This window comes from Phalacrocorax carbo, chromosome 2, assembly GCF_963921805.1.
Source record: "Phalacrocorax carbo chromosome 2, bPhaCar2.1, whole genome shotgun sequence".
In the NCBI taxonomy this organism is placed as follows: Eukaryota; Metazoa; Chordata; class Aves; order Suliformes; family Phalacrocoracidae; genus Phalacrocorax; species Phalacrocorax carbo.
In genome coordinates this window covers 162,565,604-162,584,303 of record NC_087514.1, presented here as the reverse complement: position 1 = coordinate 162,584,303, position 18,700 = coordinate 162,565,604, and the positions used below count along the sequence as shown (strand labels likewise).

General features: G+C 47.3%; 1 protein-coding gene across 2 annotated transcripts in view; it reads right to left on the bottom strand.

The window, feature by feature from the left end:
* LOC104050582 (mitogen-activated protein kinase kinase kinase 3) overlaps window positions 1-18,700 on the bottom strand; it is an 85,371-nt gene that overhangs the window by 44,435 nt on the left and 22,236 nt on the right. For both annotated transcript variants that reach the window (XM_064445121.1, XM_064445120.1), the window contains exon 2: window positions 17,938-18,017. In XM_064445121.1, coding sequence (XP_064301191.1) covers window positions 17,938-17,941 — 4 coding nt within the window. In that variant the 5' untranslated portion in view covers window positions 17,942-18,017. The remainder of the gene's footprint in view (window positions 1-17,937; window positions 18,018-18,700) is intronic.

Here is an 18,700-nt window from a genome sequence, read left to right as displayed (position 1 = left end):
AACTATGCTGGACAGAAGAGAGACACACACTAAGAGCCCGTATGGTATTTCTGCAGTAACTAGAGAACTTCGAAGGACCTGTTTGATCTGAAACCAATCGCCTCCTTTTCAACACTTTCACATCTATGATCGTGGTCTTTTAAAGCAGCTATAGATTATTACATTGCAAAATACCAACTACGAGCACTAAAAGCCCTATCAAGACCTAGGGCACAGCATACTCGTTAGGAGAGTTTGAGAACCTGCTGCATGTTCATGACAGTCAAGACAGGCAGGTATTAGGCACATGTGGCTATTACCATAAAAATACAAATACAGCTACTGCATTTTGTGTAAAATGGAGCGTCTCCAGGGTTAAAGCCGCCCCCATGCCAAGCCAGCCTGCAGATTTAACTCAAAGTCGGCAAAGACGTGAAAGATAACGAAAACTATATGAAATAAGACAGGACTGGACCCAAATACTGAGGTTCTTTTCCCCAGGGAGGTATATGTCCTGCATCCTCATGCTTGGACGCACCACCATCACCTCTTTTCCCACTCCTCCTGCTGGGTTGTATCAGGACTGAAGCTGTGGAAAAAAAAAAAAGATTTGAGAAAAAGGCTTCTCATGTGTGCTGTGCACCCAGAGCCATCTCATTAAAGAAATACGGGGGAAAAAATGGGGGGAAATTGTTTAAAAACCAGTGCCACTTTTATTTTAGAACTCAGAAATGAACTCTAATTCCTGCGTCAGGCACTAGGAAATCACCTATATTTTCCTATAGGCAATGTGTGTCTATATACATATTTAAAATAGAATATATATATTTATATATCAATAAAAATGCATAATTAATAAAATTAATATCAAAGTACCTTAAAGTGCAATTCCTCTTCCCTTCCACATTTCCCTACCCACTAAAAACACAGGTACGTTTTTCCCAGAGGGATGACAGGGAGCACAACCTGAAATGCTACAAGAAAACACTCAAGAAAAAGATGACTTTCAGTTCTAGTGCAGGGGAAAAAACAAACAAAACACACACACACAAAAAAAAACCCCAAGAATATTCCCATAATTTGGGGTTCAGGTTGGAGTTTGGTGGTGGTTTTCGTTTTTGTTAAAAGGGACCTCTGGGGACAAGCACAGTTTTCCAGACAGATTTTTTAGTAGGAAAAAAAACCCAACACAAAAAAAGAAGAAAAAAAAATCCCCTTTTTTGTGGAGCAGGAAGGGAAAGGGGGGAGGGACAAGTTTAAAAAAAAAAAAGAAAACAAAACACAAAACCAAACGCCCCCCTCCCCCCCCCCCCCCCGCCCTCCAGGAATTTTCCACCAAAGCTATAATCTCTAAAATGCCCCTCACCCCTTTCTTTTTTCCAGCCCGAGTGACAACAAAAGTTTCCTGAACTCCCTGACACAAAACACGGTCCCTAAAGTCATGGAGAAACAGGGCTTCCGCAGGCAGTGGCAGAGCCGGGCTTGCGCTAGCAAAACCACTAGATTGACCCCCGCTCTCCCACCTCCAAACCTCCCTGGGACACACTTGACAGCATCTGCCAGGAGATGCATCTCTGGTTAACCCATCAGTGCCCTGCTGGGATGTTCCAGAATTATAAGAGTCAGCACTGCCTGTCGCAAGGAGGGACTGCAGGGTTTGCTGCAGGGCAATAGTAATAATAATAAAAAATAATAATAAACCAACAAACAGGGACGGAGTAACTTCAAATTTTCCTGGAGTGACTGTCAGCTGCTCCCACCGTTCCTCCCAAGAGAAAGACCTGGCAGCCCCCAAGAGCTGGCCCAAACCCTGCACAGACCACATTCCAGAGAGCTCCCACCACACGCCACGGGTACCCAAGAGGATTAACCACACGGCCGAGAGCAATAGCATGAACCATGCTTTTGCTAGGATGTCTGACAAGCACATGGCATCACTGAAGACATCAAAAAAAGAGACAAATCTTTGAGCCAAAGTGGACCCTATCACTATTACCACTAGAGATGAGCATTCAGAGTCACTGCTTCAGCGTTACTCCTGCAGGGTAGGTTACTTTGTCCCTCGTACAGACGGCAGTCATAGGAGATGGCAAGGGAACTTCGCTAGAAGGAAGCTGGAAGTGGGCAACCCTGCAAAACGCAGAGAGACTGCGATTGAAACATCACCTCTGCAGGGTGTACAGCAAGCCTGGACGTCCTTGCTGCCTATCCTACCGCACGGGGCTTATGCTGGCCATCAAGTCAGGGTAGTCAAACTCACCCGTGACAAGTTGTGCACTGATTGAGAAAGCAAGGAAGGCCAATTTCCCATGGACTTCTGTCCTCTCCTTAAACACCAAGGGCTTTCCGATGTCCAGGAAAGGTTGGGTTTATATTACATTGCCCTCAAAGCAATGACTGAGTCTTCCTCCACTACCTACCCATCAATTTTGTCAAAACTTTTTGCAACACGGTCTTCTGAGTCCATCAAATATCGGTTTAAAAATTCCTCGTGCCGCACCCCCACCTGCATGATTGTGAAAGTCACATTTCCTTAGAAAGTCAGGCTACGCATCCCAGCCAGAAGCGTCCTTCTGCATCTCTCCCAAGACAGCAAAGCAAGAAGCATCTACTCACTTTCAGTAACTGCTTAAATTTAGCCTATTTTCCAAAATACCCAACATCAACTTAATCAGCCTAGAATCAGTGGTGTAAAACTGGGCCAAAAAAAAAAAAAAGAATACTTTTCTAATATTTAGGCTGTCAACTCAGCATCTTTGTTCCTCCATCTACTAAAAAGCCTATGCCAAAGAGCATTCTGGAGAGCATTTGAGAGTTTTTTATTATAAAACATGAGTGTTACTTGTCAAAAAACCAAAATACTCATCCATGCCATCACTGCTACAAAATAAGATACGAAAACTTCTTAAACGAACAGGGAAGGTTGTTTTCTGCTGCTGGAGCGTGAAAGAACACGGCCTGAGCACAAGCAGAAATATGTTACTTTCTTGAAGTTATGTATTTCTATGTGCTTAAGTAGCTTTTTAACAACCTCTAACATTGTGTTTTTAGTCCAAGAGAACCGCAATTTCAGAGGGACTATAACCGAAGCCTCAACTGTTCAAAACAAAGAGGAAAAAAACCCACACCATGCTCCGAAGCAACTTCAGAGCAGGAGCACAATTTGCATCATTGGTTGCAAAACCGACAGTTCCCAGTCCTCTCCATGACAGCTTTGCACAGGAACTGATGCTTTCCAGACTAAGCCTCTTGCTTGTCCTAATTACTGCTCTTGGGGTCTCCGAGCTGACTCCCAAGAAGGGTGGAGAACCTTGTTCCATGGAAACAAGCAGCCAGCTCAGCCAGTTCAGTCAAAATTCAAACAAGCACTGAGACTTACTGGATAATTAAATCCAAATGCCACTCCCAAGCCTCTCCAGCAAAAGGGGCGTCACAGGCTGCTCGCTCTCCGTTTGCCTTGGTTTGACTGAGCAGAGGGTGCGGGATGGATGGCTCTCCCCAGGGGAAAATGCCACGGAATCGATCGGAAACCCATGCCCAAGGGACATGCAAGATCAGGTTCTCCTGATCTAGCACTGGCAGGACCCAAATATGCTTCAGCCTTGTGAGAAGGCAGCATCAAGACTGCACAGCAAACATCTTCCCAGGCTCCACCACGGCTCCAGAGCAAAACAGCTGCAAGTTGCACAACACCAATGAAGTATCCACAGAGCTCAGATGGACTCAAAGCCTCATGGAAACCACTGACTTTGCGCAACACGAGCAGGTTCTTCCCCCCAAACAGCCTTCTGGTGAAGCTTCACTCTTGCCCCGTTTTGTACAGATTCACTGAAGGTATTGTAGGTTGACAGGATGAATTACTTGAACAAAGCCTGCTCGCTCTTTCTCCCCAGCACGACATGTAAACAGGAATGTTTGTACTATGGAAGAGCAGGACAAAGAAAAGCTGATTACACAGACAGCGAAAGTGAAATGTAATAATCAACTGTGTTTAGCACTGTCCCCTCGTCCCCAGTGTCTCTTCTTCCATCCTCAGCTCTTTATTTCAGCTCTTTCACTTAATAGGAAACTCATTTCTTTCTTCCCTACTTCCCACCATCACCCCAATTTTGCACTTCTTACATCATCCTCCTGTGACCATGCTCATTTGCTCAGGTCGCCAGCCCACCCAATCAAGGACCGCTTCCAACCAAATATAACCAAGGTCTCAAAGTTATTAATTTCCCAAAGGTTTGGGGGCGGGGGGAAATATCCATAGTCACATAGAGGAGATGAACATATGGAAGAAATAAGTCAAGAGCCCTCCCAGGAAGCAATGACAAGCAGAGCTACAGTGGACATGGGAAGGTTGGTTTTATACTCTAATAAAAGTATTCTGATCCATTTTGTCAGGATCTTATAAAAATCAGAATACCTTCTTGTCTCATCAAGTTTCAGTTCTGCAAGATGTTAAAACTCACAGGTCCCAGGCACTACCACTGCGAATCTAAGGCATTCGGCACTTAGTGAAATCAACTACGAAGTGAAATCAAAAAGCCGCAAGATGACACATCCTTCTGCCCTTCAGATACACGTTTCCCGTGCTGTTACATGGCTTTGGTTCTAGTGTGTGTGCAGGAGAGAGGAACTTGGAGTTTCAGTCTTAGTACAGCAGGCTCGCTGCTGAATGAGAAGAAAAAAAGGCAAGGGAGAAATAGGGAGTCTGAAGGTCAACACGGACCACCCAAAACAATTCAACAGTCAGGAGAGAGAGAGAGAAAGTAAATGAAGAAGGGACAAAGGAATAATTTAGCTGTGTTCAGATGGTCTAGACAGTGCTGTTATTGTTGGCTTCACTAATAGGTCATTACTAAGAGGCAGCTTACGGTAGTTCCATGAAGCTGCTTCCATCAACACTGCAAAAAAAAGCACCAGCTGGATGAAGCACACAGAAAAGCCTGCAGAAGTAAAACAGTCTTGTAAAACATGGCAAGCTCTGATTTCAGCCTCTCACACACCAGGCAGAGCTGGGGCTGGGAAAAGTCGGGGAAAAATCCTGGGCGTTGCAGAAGGGAAGAATATTGTCCTCTGAGTCATGACTGAGCAAGGCTGGAGCATGTAGCCGAGGGGCCGCACGGTGTCATATACACTTCCGCTTGGATCCAACGTAAAACCACAGACGTGACCGCTTGTGGTCACTGAAGATCCCACTGTGCTTTTTGCAGCTGTAATGTTGATAGCCCGGTTCAGCCATTGTGCCTGTGTAAATTCCAGCAGCACCCACCATTGCTAGCATCCACCTCGCTGGAAGGTGATGAAACTGCTGGGGATATCCCCAGGCAGAGGGAAAAGTTCTGTGAAGGCTGAGAGGGGACGAGTAGACGATGGGAAGCCTCACAGAAACATTGTTGCCTTCAGTAAAAGCCCTTTCAAAAGGCAAGACTTCAAAGATATAGCGGAAAAGAAAAATATTGAAATACCAAGATGCTCAGGGTACTGGAGCATCTCCCTTGTGAGGAGAGGCTGAGGGACCTGGGCTTGTTCAGCCTGGAGAAGAGAAGGCTGAGGGGGGATCTCATCAATACTTATAAATATCTGAAGGGTGGGTGTCAGGAGGATGGGGCCAGATTCTTTCCAGTGGTGCCCAACGCCAGGCCAAGGGGCAACGGGCACAAGTCAGAACACGGGAAGTTCCCCCTGAACATGAGGACAAACCCCTTCCCTGTGCGGGTGCCAGAGCAGGGGCACAGGCTGCCCAGAGAGGCTGTGGGGTCCCTTCCCTGGAGACATTCACCCCCCGCCTGGACGCAGCCCTGTGCCCCTGCTCTGGGGGTGCCTGCTCAAGCAGGGGGTGGGACGGGGTGAGCCCCAGAGGGCCCTTCCAACCCCACCATTCTGTGATTCTGTAATAAAACATAGTGAAAAGAAATATGGAACCATGACTATGACACTAACAATCTTAACTTTGGCCTACAAAGCACATCAGCTTTTCATTCTCTCTGTTTTTGGAAAATTTTTTTTTTTAAACTTAACTAGTATACAACTTTTATCATTTACCAACAAGAACCTCGACTGAAATCCAAGACTCACTATCTGAGCGTGACTCAGTACCTGCAAAGGGCAGTCCCTGTCCTGATGGACTTTCAGCTAAACTGTCACACAGAAAGAGAGATGAGCTGTTTTTTATGCCTCATTTGATGGACAGGAATCTGAGACAGACAAAAGTCTTGCTCAATACTACACAAGTCTGCAACCAGAGCTAAATACGTTAATGGAGCTTAAATTCAGAAAGGATTTAACTTGATCTAGCCTTCCTGGCTGTACTCAAAGGCCACAGAAATTAATTTAGCAGCCTTTACATCACAATCTTGACCTGGAGTCACGCAAAACAGTCTCTTTCAGAAAGCCATCCAGGAAGCCTCAGTTCGAAGAGCTCACGCACTTATTCCAATAATCTCTCTGTTACAAATATCTCTCTAAATTCCAGTTTGAGAATAGATCACTTCGCATGCTACTCATTAGATCTTGATATCCCTGTACCTTAGAGGCCCCTCTATTAACAGAATCCTTCCCCCCATCTTCTGCAGGTATTCACAGGCTGCTATCTCATCCCATTTTAACTCTTCAATGGAAACACATAGCTTTTTTTCATTAGAGTAATCCTTAATTCATTCCCAAGCTCTTTCCAGTTCTTTTTTTTTTTTCTTTATGAAGCGCAGAGCAAACCTCCAGTAGCATAGAATGTACAGGGGCCACACCACCTCTTCATTTCTATTTGCAGTGTGAGCATGGGGTAACACCAAACTTGGCCCACACGTTACAGCGAAAGTTTCGGTCCACTGGACCAACAGCAGCCTGGACTGCCCGCTGCCTTCGTTAGCAGGTCCATGTCATACCAGCCCTGGGTTTGCTTTCCTGGTCCAGGGAACTAGGCAACACTAACCTATGTGAAAGCAGGAATCAAAGAACTTGCTTGTGAAGACAAATGCTGCCTTTTCTCCAAAAGCCAGAGGGAAGAAAAGCTTGGAGATGAAGAGAAACTCAGGACTTCTGGGTTTCATCAGTACCTGCAAACACCGTCAATAGACATGTACTGCCACCAGGATTCAGGCCATGTGCAGAATACCAGAGGCAGAGGTACCAAGACAGCATGGACCCAATGATCTTAAGGGTCTTTTCCAGCCTAAATGATTCTATGATTCTAAATAGCAGAAGGGATCAATTAGTAAGTAAACAGTGTGACAGTGACTGTCCTAGTCAATACTAGGAAGGAGACCAGCGAGCTAGAAGCTTAAGCTCAAGAGTCTGACTTAGACCATAACAAAAGCCCCATAGCAAGTGAAAAAGAGACCCATACACTGCAACAGGCAGCTACAAATACTGTTTTGTACCTCACTCCCCTTAGAAGGGCTGTCCATGAATGACCTACATTGCTGCATTCGTCCATCTAGTGACAGAGATGCCGCTAAACCTTCATGTAAATTAAACCCACATGCACAAATCATTTTGCCACTGTCTGGAACACTGTTCAGTATCTGATAAAGAGAAAAAAATATCCAATTACCCTCCCTCAGTCCAGATTCCTGTGCACTGCAGCAGACATACCAGTGAAGCACGTTCCTTTTGCAAGTCAGCAAAGGCTCACCGGCAGCTGGACCCTGCTGTCGTTCACCCTCCTGCAACCCCACCCAAGGGATGGCAAGGTCACCCCTGTGTATGACTCGAGGGCAGGGCACAGCTCCGCAGGTCACGCAGAGCAATTATACAGGAGGAAGTGAGGAAAGACCCTTCTGATATGCAGGATTTCTTGGCAAGAGTTTGCTCACTGACATATTAAGCCTGGGACGCACAAACTCACATAGCTAACTAATGCTGTGAGGTGCTGGGGTTTCTTGAAAGCACGTTTCTCCTTATCAAGGAGTTATGATACTAAAGGGTGCACCTTCTAATAAGTATAGAAGATTATTAAAACTTCACCTGGGAAATCGAGAGTAAACCTTCGCTCTCCATAAATGACATCATTTTGGATTTTGAATTTTGCTTTTATAGCACAACCAGGAACTGCTTTGTGAAAAGAAACAAAATCAACCCATCAGAGGCTTTTGACAGCTACATGTTTTACTGACCATTTGGCATGATGGACATCTGTGGTTTTAGGGTACAGTTATATGATCTCACAGACCCTTTTTTCAGGGGTAAAGCTCATTTTGAGAGTTCCTGCCTCCTATTCCCCCCTCTACTCCATGCTGTCCCTCAGGTGACTCATAACTGTTGGCAAAATTGCATAGTCAACAGATCAAAGACCCTGTTTAGATCAAAACCAACCCTTCCCTTTACGTCCCCTTGCAAAAGGGGACGGAAACTAGTGCTCAGGAATGGGCTTGAGGGGAAGGCAAAAATCTGTTCAAAAAAGCTAAACCAATTCTTTTTTTTTAATTATAATTAGTAAAACTATAGCACATATACAAATAATTCTTATCACCACAATGACAGGATCCAACCAGTCTCCAAAATAATTATGTATGTAAATAAACACACACCTCCAATGTAATGTTAAGTGATTGGGCTCTTAACGTGTCAGTAAGAGCATTGAGAAAACAGCAAAAGAGAATAGACTAGCAAATAAATAGGTTATATCATAATGTACAGCGATAACAAAGAAATTCAACTACCCTCTAAATTTCCCCAGGGAAAACAAAAAGCTATGGCAACACTACCAGGAATTCACCCCAGTTAAGGAAAGGCGAGAATGATACCCTTAAAACACTGAGTGATCAGGATCTTGCAACACCAAAACCCGAAACTGTCGAAGGCACTGAATGGCAAGTTTTATCACTTACGTAAAAGTTTCAGTGGCTAATCCACAAATCATACAAGAAATTTCTCCTGATGAACACAAAGAGCTATGGCACGATACCGACAGACCCTTGTCCCAGAGATTTACCAGGGACTTTTGCAATGGAAAAGAACTCAGGATCCAAGAGGTGTTTGGTTTAGCTCAGCAGGGAGGGAAAGTAGGGTTACGTCTGCGGTTCATTACAACGCTCTGCTCCCAAAATAGCCACCCCTCTGACAGCGCCGTGCGCGGTAAAATTCCACAGGATCAGAGCCACCGACAGAGATTTTTCCGTGCTCTGCAATGCACCGTCCTCCTCCACGGCCCCGTCCCCGTGCACTCTCACCACCACACGTCCCACACACAGAGGGCAGCGAAGCTCAGCTAAGAAGCCATTTCCCCCCCAGTTACAGCCCGTGCGACATCCCAACAGCCAGATTTGGTTAGGGCACAGCAGCTCGGGGAGGAGGGCATGTAAACTCTCTGGCATTACAAGATGAGGAGAGCTGCTTGGAGGCTGAACTGTGGTGGGTATCTGAGCTGGATACTTGTGCCCGAGGATGGGCAAAAATCTTTGCCCTTGTGGGGTTTATTCTGCGGCTTTCAGATACAGGCTCGGGCACAAAACCCGGCCGCTTCCCGCCTTCTCACAGCCGCCTCCCTCCAGCAGTGCAGCGCGCTGGGCCCTGGAACAACCTGTGGGGGTTCAGCCATGGCACCCCACACCCTTCAACGCTCCTCAGCTAATGGGGCAAACACCTGGGTTAAAATTGGGTGGCATTGGGGGGGGGGGGCACGGGGGGAAGATTTGCTGAAAAGGGCAGAGTTGGGGAAAACAGCTGCTGCCCCTCATATCCAGCCAGTGACTTGGATCCTGGAGCTGGAGATGTGATGGTTCAATAATGAAAAACACAATGGTTTCTAGCGATTTAAAGGGTTTCAGTGCTTCTCCAGCACTTGCTGACTGACCCCACACCCTGGCATGCCACCCCCGGCTGCAGCAGGGTGCACAGGCCCAGCCACATCCCCAGGCCATGGGGGACAGACCGGGGGACCCTGGTGTGCTAGTCATACCCACCACCCAACTTAGAAATCGCCCCTCCAACTGTTGTCCAGCCCCCAGCAGGCACCGTTTTGCTGCCAAAAGGGTGGCAGCATGGCACCTAGCCCTGAATCTGTCCCCAGCACCGAGTACACCACGCAGGGCCGGAACCCACGAGAGGAGTTCTGACGAGCTCTGCGCTCCTTAGACTATTTTTATATTTAGTCAACTAGGCAACACCAGCACCCAAGCCCTGCCCTGTGACCTTCCATAGCTAATTGCCAGCTTGATGCCTGCTTCATCCATGCCACCTCATGGGCCCCCAGCCAGCTTCCCTGCCCCCTGGGCTGCTCCCTATAAGGGGAGAAGACGAGGCCACCCCATTTTGGTGGAGGAATGTGGCCATACCCACATATATAGTACCAAAGCATGGGCCATGACACATTTAGCTGGCCACCACAGGTCTAACTGCGTGAGCTGCTTTGCCTCTGAGCGCCTCTAAACTTGGCTGTGAAGCAGGGACCATAACACAGACCGTGTTTACAAACCCATTTGAGGTGTGCAGGGAATGACAAGAGCACACCTCTGTCCCCTGCTACTGATGCTTATGAAGAGATCTAAAGCACAGGAAAGATTAAATAAGCAAGTCTCTGTTAGCCAGAGAGCATGCATTTACCCTACGGAGCACCAAAGAGAAACTTAACCCAGCCTTGACCGTTCCAGCTGTCAGAGGCTTCCCAGCCCTGAACTGGCTCCTGTACAGGGCGGCTCCCACTTGCAGCCCTGGGGAAGACGGGAGGCAGAGAGAGGAATACAGCAGTGAGTGTCAGGGCTTTCCTATAAAAGCACAGAGTGCTGCAAGATAAGCCATGCTAAATCTCTGCCTCTTGGACAAACCCATTGTTTCTCATTTGCTTTTGCAGATTAAAGTTAGTCTAGGAGAGCTGCAAGCAGGGGCTAGACCCTTAAAAAGCAAAATTAACCACATTTAAGAAAATTCTGTATGCCCATAGCTCCTCTGCGCATTATTAAAAAAAAAAAAAAAAAAAAGAAGGGCTGTTTGGTTTCATGGCACGATGCTTCTCCTCCCACAGCATTTGCCTGCAGAACTCCTCACCACTTCAAAGGTAGCCGGTACTGGTTCCTTTCATCCCACAACAAACTTTCACAGCTTTTTTGCTAGCCCTGCCTTTTGATCCACAGACACTAGCTACCTTTTCCTTTAATGGATTAACATAATTAAATCAAACTTGGAGCAATTTTTCCAGCCTGTTTTCCTGCTAAGCTTAAAATTTGCTCCTTCTGAAGAAGGGTTTACGCACCTAAAAGGCAGCCTATTTTTTTCCACCTCTATCAGTTTGGTCTAATAAAAGATATTACTTCTCCCCCCAATCTGTACCCCTCTTGAGCACACTTGACAGGAGAAAAATGTTTACCCAGCCAGAAACATAGCTGGCAAGTTATTTCCCCTGACTGCCTCCGATACCTTTGAAGGTTATTTGTGGGCTCATAAAGACCTCTTTCTGCCTCCCAGCCCAGCTACTTCCAATGCTCAAAGCCACAGCCCAGAGCCTGTGAACTCCTAATCTGTTGCTGCAGCAACAGCTGCAATGTCCCAAATACAGCGATGCAGGTCCGGTCCCACATTCCCCAGGTGCTCAAACCACCTGGCGTGACCCTGAGCAGGAGCCCTGGGTGCAATGGGCAGGGTGCCAGGAAAGGGAGGAGGAGACACGGACACCTCTCAAAAATAACAAAACCTGAGCTAGAAAGCCTGAAGCGCCTTATCATAAGATAAACTGCTGCAATTCAACCTGAACTTTTTTAAAAATAGCTCTCAGCATACAAGGAGCAAGTGAACAGCAAAACCATTGCCTTAGATGGAGGAATGAGGAAAACAAGCCGTGAGAGAGCTGAGACATCAATGCCTGCTTGCATGGGGGATAGGGAGAGTGGATCTGTTCTCTCCCCACTGACTGGGGGAGTTCTCTCTGTCTCAGCAGCCCCGCAAAAACCACCGAATTGGGTTAAATGGCCAGACCATGGCTGTGCAAACAGGCCCCCCTCCTCCTTCAGCAAGCTGCCGTGCCTTCTGCGAGCCCAGCCTGCAGTCGTCTTCTCCAAACACACCTGCTCTGTCGAGGCAATGCTGTAAATAAGCATCATTCGCCCATGTCCCACACCTCAGATTACCCTCCTGCTGAAGCAAAGGTCCCACTTGCTCCAGAAAAGTACTAAAGACCTAAACTTTTGAGTTATACATACATACGCTGAACAGACTAGATAAGCATTCCTGGAGGTTTTAATCATCAGAAAACACACACAGAGCATTTCATAACCAGAATTAAGAATATTTAAATCATATTTGTAAAAAAAAAAAGAAAAAAAAAGTTAGGCAACAAACACGCTGGTGCTTTTTAAACAAACTTCTGCAGGTTTTTAGTATTATTTTTACCTTGGTGTCGTATTTAAACACAGCAATTTTTCACCACCATTGACCACGGTCCTTCCAATGTGCTGTATTGGAGACGTGGGCACCTTTACAAGTGTCATATGCACTTGCTGGTGCACAGCTACATTTTGATCAAATTATAAAGAGGTCTTGGACCCTTGTGGAGGGGGGGCAGATGGAAATGGACTGTGAGTTGGAGCAATTGCTCTGTGCCAGCAGTGAGAGGTGCGACATGCTGCTTTAGGACACGTTCTCTGCTCCAATTTTTTTCCCATCATTGAGGCTGAGAAAACCAATATAAAAGGCACAGGTCACTTGGACTCATTGAGGATGAAGAAGAATGGCAACCCAACAACTGTGTTAAAAATGAGTTCATTATTCTTCCAACTGTCAGGAATTACAGTTCCCAGCTGACAGCAGATAACCACTTCAGGTTCCAGTACCATTTTGGATGATCAGTCAGTGCTCAGCAAGGTGCATTGGGGACCAGCCTTCCCGAAGATGTCTCCCTCAGACCCATGCTCAGTCCTCTTACCCCACTTCACCTCCATGTGCAAGACCTGACCCACTTAGTAAGCATGTGGTCAGCTTCTGAAGCAGTGACTGAACACCTACAGTGAGGCCACATCTCTCCCTCTAGAAATCACCAAGTCCTTCCAACGCCATTTCCACCTAACACACCATCCCACTGTTCTCACCACCTTCCTTTTCCATACAAAGAAAGAGTCAAATGCTTCAGTACAAACACAACCATTACACATATAGAGTACACTGTTCCAGGACAACATTAAATGGGAGCCCAAGTGATTTATTGAAGACCAAAGCGTGAAGCAAAACCAAAACAATTCTGTCCTGAGATCCTATGTTGTATCCAGTTGCTCTTCTCTCTGAAATTAAGCCCTTTCATCTATCCTGCAGATTGATGTCCAGGTCCCTCACAGAGAGCACTAAGAGACTAAGTGTCAAGTGACGTGGTCATGACCGCATATATATGTCATAAGACCACCCAGCGCCAAGGACTTCTGCTTAGGCTGGCCCCAAGCTGGCACATGTAGGGACACTGTCTTGGACCTGCAACAGCAGAGCAACCTACCTGCAGTGCAGGATCCACAGCTGCAGAGGGCTAGTCCAAGCACCGCTGCACCATATGACACAACCAAACTGCTATGTAGGAGGAGCGGCCCACAGAGACGCCAGAAGTCCCCACTTCCCACCTTGTGGTCTGCACACCAGGTCACACAGCTTCCATAGAACGTGTCAAGGGGTGAACAGTCCTGTGCTGAGCTCAGACACTATGTAGGCTATAAATAGAATCCTAGGAAGAACGGTAGAACTGGAATGGACCTTCAGAGATCACTTCATCCAACAGACCTCCTCTGTGGTCTATCAGAAGGGAATCAATGACATGACTACAAATTCCCTGCTCTTCCCTTGAAAACTATCTGCCATCTCAATGCGTAAACAAACACGGATATAAAAGGAGGGGAGGAAGTAAAGGTAATAAAACCCCAAAATTTAGCCTTATTTTCTGTGCATCAGCAAAGGTGTTGCAATGATCCTTTAACTAACAAACACCGCTCAGTAACACTCATCAAAATACACATCACTTCATCCATATTGCCCCAACAGTCAAGCCAGAGACCAGACTCAGGACCACACCATGATCCCTTCTGAATGCAGCCCGGCAGATCTAACCAGTCCTTACACAGGCACTGATGCTATGTTAGCGACGAGCTATAGCAATGCTCCATGCAATAACATTTGGGAAGGTGACATGCACAGCACCTTCCACCCACACACAAGTGTAGGCAGAACTGCAAATCTGCACAAGACTCCTACCAATTCAGCTCACCTTCCCAAAAAACAGTCACAGAATCACAGAATCAGTTGTGGGGGTTGGAAGGGATCTCTGTAGATCACCTCATCCAACCCCACTGCTTGAGCAGGCACCCCCAGAGCAGGGGCACAGGGCCGCGTCCAGGCGGGGGGTGAATGTCTCCAGGGAAGGGACCCCACAGCCTCTCTGGGCAGCCTGTGCCCCTGCTCTGGCACCCGCACAGGGAAGGGGTTTGTCCTCATGTTCAGGTGGAACTTCCCATGTTCCAACTTGTGCCTGTTGCCCCTTGGCCTGGCGTTTGGCACCACTAGAAAGAGTCCAGTCCCATCCTCTTGACACCCTCCCTTTAGATATTTATAAGCATTGATGAGATCCCCCCTCAGCCTTCTCTTCTCCAGGCTGAACAAACCCAGGTCCCTCAGCCTTTCCTCACAAGGGAGATGCTCCAGTCCCCATATCACCTTCATAGTTCTCCGCTGGACTTGCTCAAGCAGTTCCCTGTCTTTCTTAGACTGGGGGGCCCAGAACTGGCCGCAGCCCTGCAGGTGTGGCCTCACTGGGGCAGAGCAGAGGGGGAGGAGAACCTCCCTCGCCCTGCTGGCCACGCTCCTTTCCATGCACCCCGGGACACTGTTGGCCCCCTTGGCCCCAAGGGCCCGGTGCTGGCTCAGGGTCACCTCGCTGCCCCCCAGCACCCCCAGGGCCTTCTCAGCAGAGCCGCTCTCCAGCAGGTCCCCCCCAGCCTGTGCTGGTGCGGGGGGTTGTTCCTCCCCAGGGGCAGGACCCTGCACTTGCAAAAGGGTGCTCTTCCCCAGCACATCTGTATTATGCCCACAGCTGGCAGGTTGAAGGCACCTTGAGCTGTTTATATCAGCTGCGCTCTCTGTAAACGAAGTCAAATCGACCGTCTGCTGAGAACTGGACTGGAGTCAGCAACTCATTCCCTACTGGTGCTCAGGGTGAGCCTGATCCTTCCTTCTTAAAACAAAAAAGTAAAATATTGCATTGACAAAGGAGGGGCTTTCTCCTTCAAAGTGAAAATGTCTCTAAAAAAGCTTGGGGTTTTTCACCAGGGATTTAAAATCAGAATTTGTCTTCCTTTATATTGAAGAAGCAGGTCTGGACTTTTAATTCCTTAATTCCTTTTTTTTTTTTTTTTTTGCTTGGCTTTAAATTAGTCCTCTCCCGACAAAAGCTCTCTTCTAGGTAACAGAGAAAGAGCAAAACAGAGAGGTAAAGCCAGGATGGGGTAACACTGCTTTTCTCCTTTCTCCATGGGAGAGTACATACTGTTAAGGTGTGACAGTGGCTTCACATCTTTCATTTTTCAAATTCAAACCACTATCAAACTCTGAATCACTTTTCTACCAGGTTTGCAAGGATAATTCCTAAATTTACTGGTATTCCACTGACCTCCTTGTTTTTCTTTTTAAGCACAATTTCAACCAGCTCTGAAAAGTTTTAGGTGAACTTGTATAAAAGCTGCAAATGTAAAAGTGAAGTGCTCAGCTTCAACCAGGACTCCTCTGAGATCTCTTCCCCTTTCTTGGGTCACCAGGTCAGGAAGCCATTTCAGGAGATGAATTTAGGCTCCTTCATAACCTCCCTCTTCTGGTGAAGGAGGCAGGGCAACCCAAGCTCAATTAGCTCCATGTGTTAATTGAGCACTGACAGCCATGTGAGGTAGAACCTGGCCTTGTTCTTCAATCTGCTGAGCTTTCTCTTTTCAGCAAAATTAAGGAAAGGAGCAGAAATGGAAACTCCTACAGTTGCCCAACAGTTTGACACTGTCTCCCAAGGCACTCTCCTATAGAAGCTGGTAGACAGGTATACTCTTCACTGGGTAAAAACTGGCTGGATGGCTGAGACCAGAGAGTTGTGGCGAACGGAGCTGAATCCAGTTGGCAACCAGTCATGAGTGGGGTTCCCCAGGGCTGTTTTGAGACCAGTCTTGTTTAATATCTTTATCAGTGATCTGGATGAGGGGATTGAGTACACCCTCAGTAAGTTTGCAGGTGACACCAAGTCAGGTGGGACTGTTGAGGGCAGGAAGGCTCTGCAGAGGGATCTGGACAGGCTGGATCGATGGGCTGAGGCCAACTGTATGAGGTTTAACAAGGCCAAGTGCCGGGTCCTGCACTTGGGTCACACCAACCCCAGGCAATGCTGCAGGCTTGGGGCAGAGGGGCTGGAAAGTGCCCGGCGGAGAAGGCCCTGGGGGTGCTGGCTGACAGCCGGCTGGGCATGAGCCAGCAGTGCCCAGGTGGCCAAGGAGGCCACCAGCACCTGGGCTTGCGTCAGCACTGGTGTGGCCAGCAGGAGCCGGGCAGGGATGGGGCCCCTGTGCTCAGCCCTGGTGAGGCCCCACCTCGAATGCTGGGCTCAGGTTTGGGCCCCTCAGAACAAAAAAGATATTGAGGTGCTGGAGGGTGTCCAGAGAAGGGCAACAAAGCCGGTGAAGGATGTGGAGTGCAAGCTTTATGAGGACCAGCTGCAGGAGCTGGGGGGGTTTAGTCTGGAGAAGAGAAGGCTGAGGGGGGACCTTATCACTCTCCACAATTACCTGAAAGGAGGTTGTAGTGAGGTGGGTGTTGGTCTCTTCTCCCAAGTTACAAGCGATAGGACAAGAGGAAATGGCCTCATGCTGCATCAGGGGACGTTTAGATTGGATATTAGGAAAAGTGTCTTTATTGACAGAGTGGTCAGGCACTGGCACAGGCTGCCCAGAGAGGTGGGGGAGTCGCCATCCCTGGAGGTGTTAAAAAAATGTGTAGACGTGACACTTCAGGGCATGGTTTAGGAGACATGGTGGTATTGGGTTGACGGTTGTACTTGATGATGCTAGAGGTCTTTTCCAACCTTAATGATTCTATGAACTGGCTAGCAAAATGGCTTGTAGACCACTTTGGAATTTTTTTTGTGGTCAATGTTCATTCTGCAGAGAGCTTTCTCACACTTCGCCAGGCTCATAAATGCATGAAGTGCTGGCTGAATCCCAAACCCAGCACTGCTGCTGTCAGTAAGGCATGTGTCTCCTGTGAAGCCCTTTAGCAGGGATAGGAAGACACCAGGCAATGCCTCCAGCTGTTCCCCACCTGTATGACAGCTTATAAGCATAGTAGCAGACCACAGACATTTTCCAGCAAGCAAGGTGTGATTTTGCAAGAGTAATGAGATAAATTTGATGGCCAATGGCATGAAAAGCTGAGGGAGGCTGGGGCTCTCATACTCATCTCCTGCTCATGTGAGACACCACCACAGATGTGGTTATTCATGTGCTAAAACAGAGAGTCCAGCACTTCCAAGTGGCCCTGATTTCTGACATAAGTTTTCTTTAGCGGCAGAGATAAGATCATTATGTACCTCCAGAGCTACAAATAATTTCCATGTAAAAAACCCAAGGTCTCCCTCAGCACCACAGAGCATCTGATATACAACCGTTCCAGTGGAAGTGGGTGAAGGTGCAAGTAATCCAGGTCACTGATTAGAAAAGCAGTATACTCAGGATCCGTTTGAAACAGAAGCTTCCTTGGGGGAAGAGATACAGGGAATGAAGATGCTCTGCCCAGAAATACAAGGCAGACTGGGAAAGAGGCTGCACCTAGGATACGACCGACCAGATCACACTGATGGCAAGAAGAGAATTTGTCCGATTTTGACACCACTTGAAGGCAAAAAAAAATTAGAGAACAATGTAATATTCAGCCAGACTGTCTTGGCAATGTCTCCCACACTGTTGTCATGCTTGGTAACCCCAACCAAAATTAGTAGGCTGCAGAAAATTAATTGCTTCAGGGGAATCCAGTTCTTACCCATCTTTCCATCTACATCAGGCCTCCATTCCACCGGTCCCAGATACTTGTACCTGATCCTCCACTCTCAAGCATCCACCCTGTAATAACAAACATACAGAGTTTACAGATGAATTTTGACATGTCAACAGAGGCTAAACAGGACCACCCTTCACAAAGCATCTTCCCACCATCACCTGGGCTGGACAAAAGAGGAGAACAATTTATTAGGAATGGAGACCAGGAGCCTGCCCTCCTGTGCACACCCCAGAGGTAACACACTACAAACCTGGACCCTATTTGGTTTTAAAATCTTGGAGCAACCACCTTATACTTGTCCACAGGTCTCCTTTTGTTAAGAGCAGACCATATTTAATATGTTACACCTTTATTGCATTTTTACACTAAAAAAATGTAACCTTAAAGCAATACCATCTTTAACACATCACATTTTGCAGCATCCCTATGAAACAACACTCATTTGGGGAACAGTCTGACAGTGGGGCATAGAAAGTCAGTCCCAGAGGCAGCCTGTATCAAAGCAGAAACCTAAATTTAGGCTTTCCAAATTCCAGCAAAGGTTCCTCAAGGCTGGATCAGCCTTCTTCTGACAGCACGGGAATAAAAAAAAACCTGAGTCTAGGCAGTTCTCAGCAGCAACATATGGCCCATACATCCCTCCTGGCAGGCTGTGCCCCTACAGCCCTTCCAGAGTCCCTGCCTGTTGCCAAGTGCTACTCATGGCTAATTTGCCCAAAACCAATGCAGATACAGTAACCTGGCA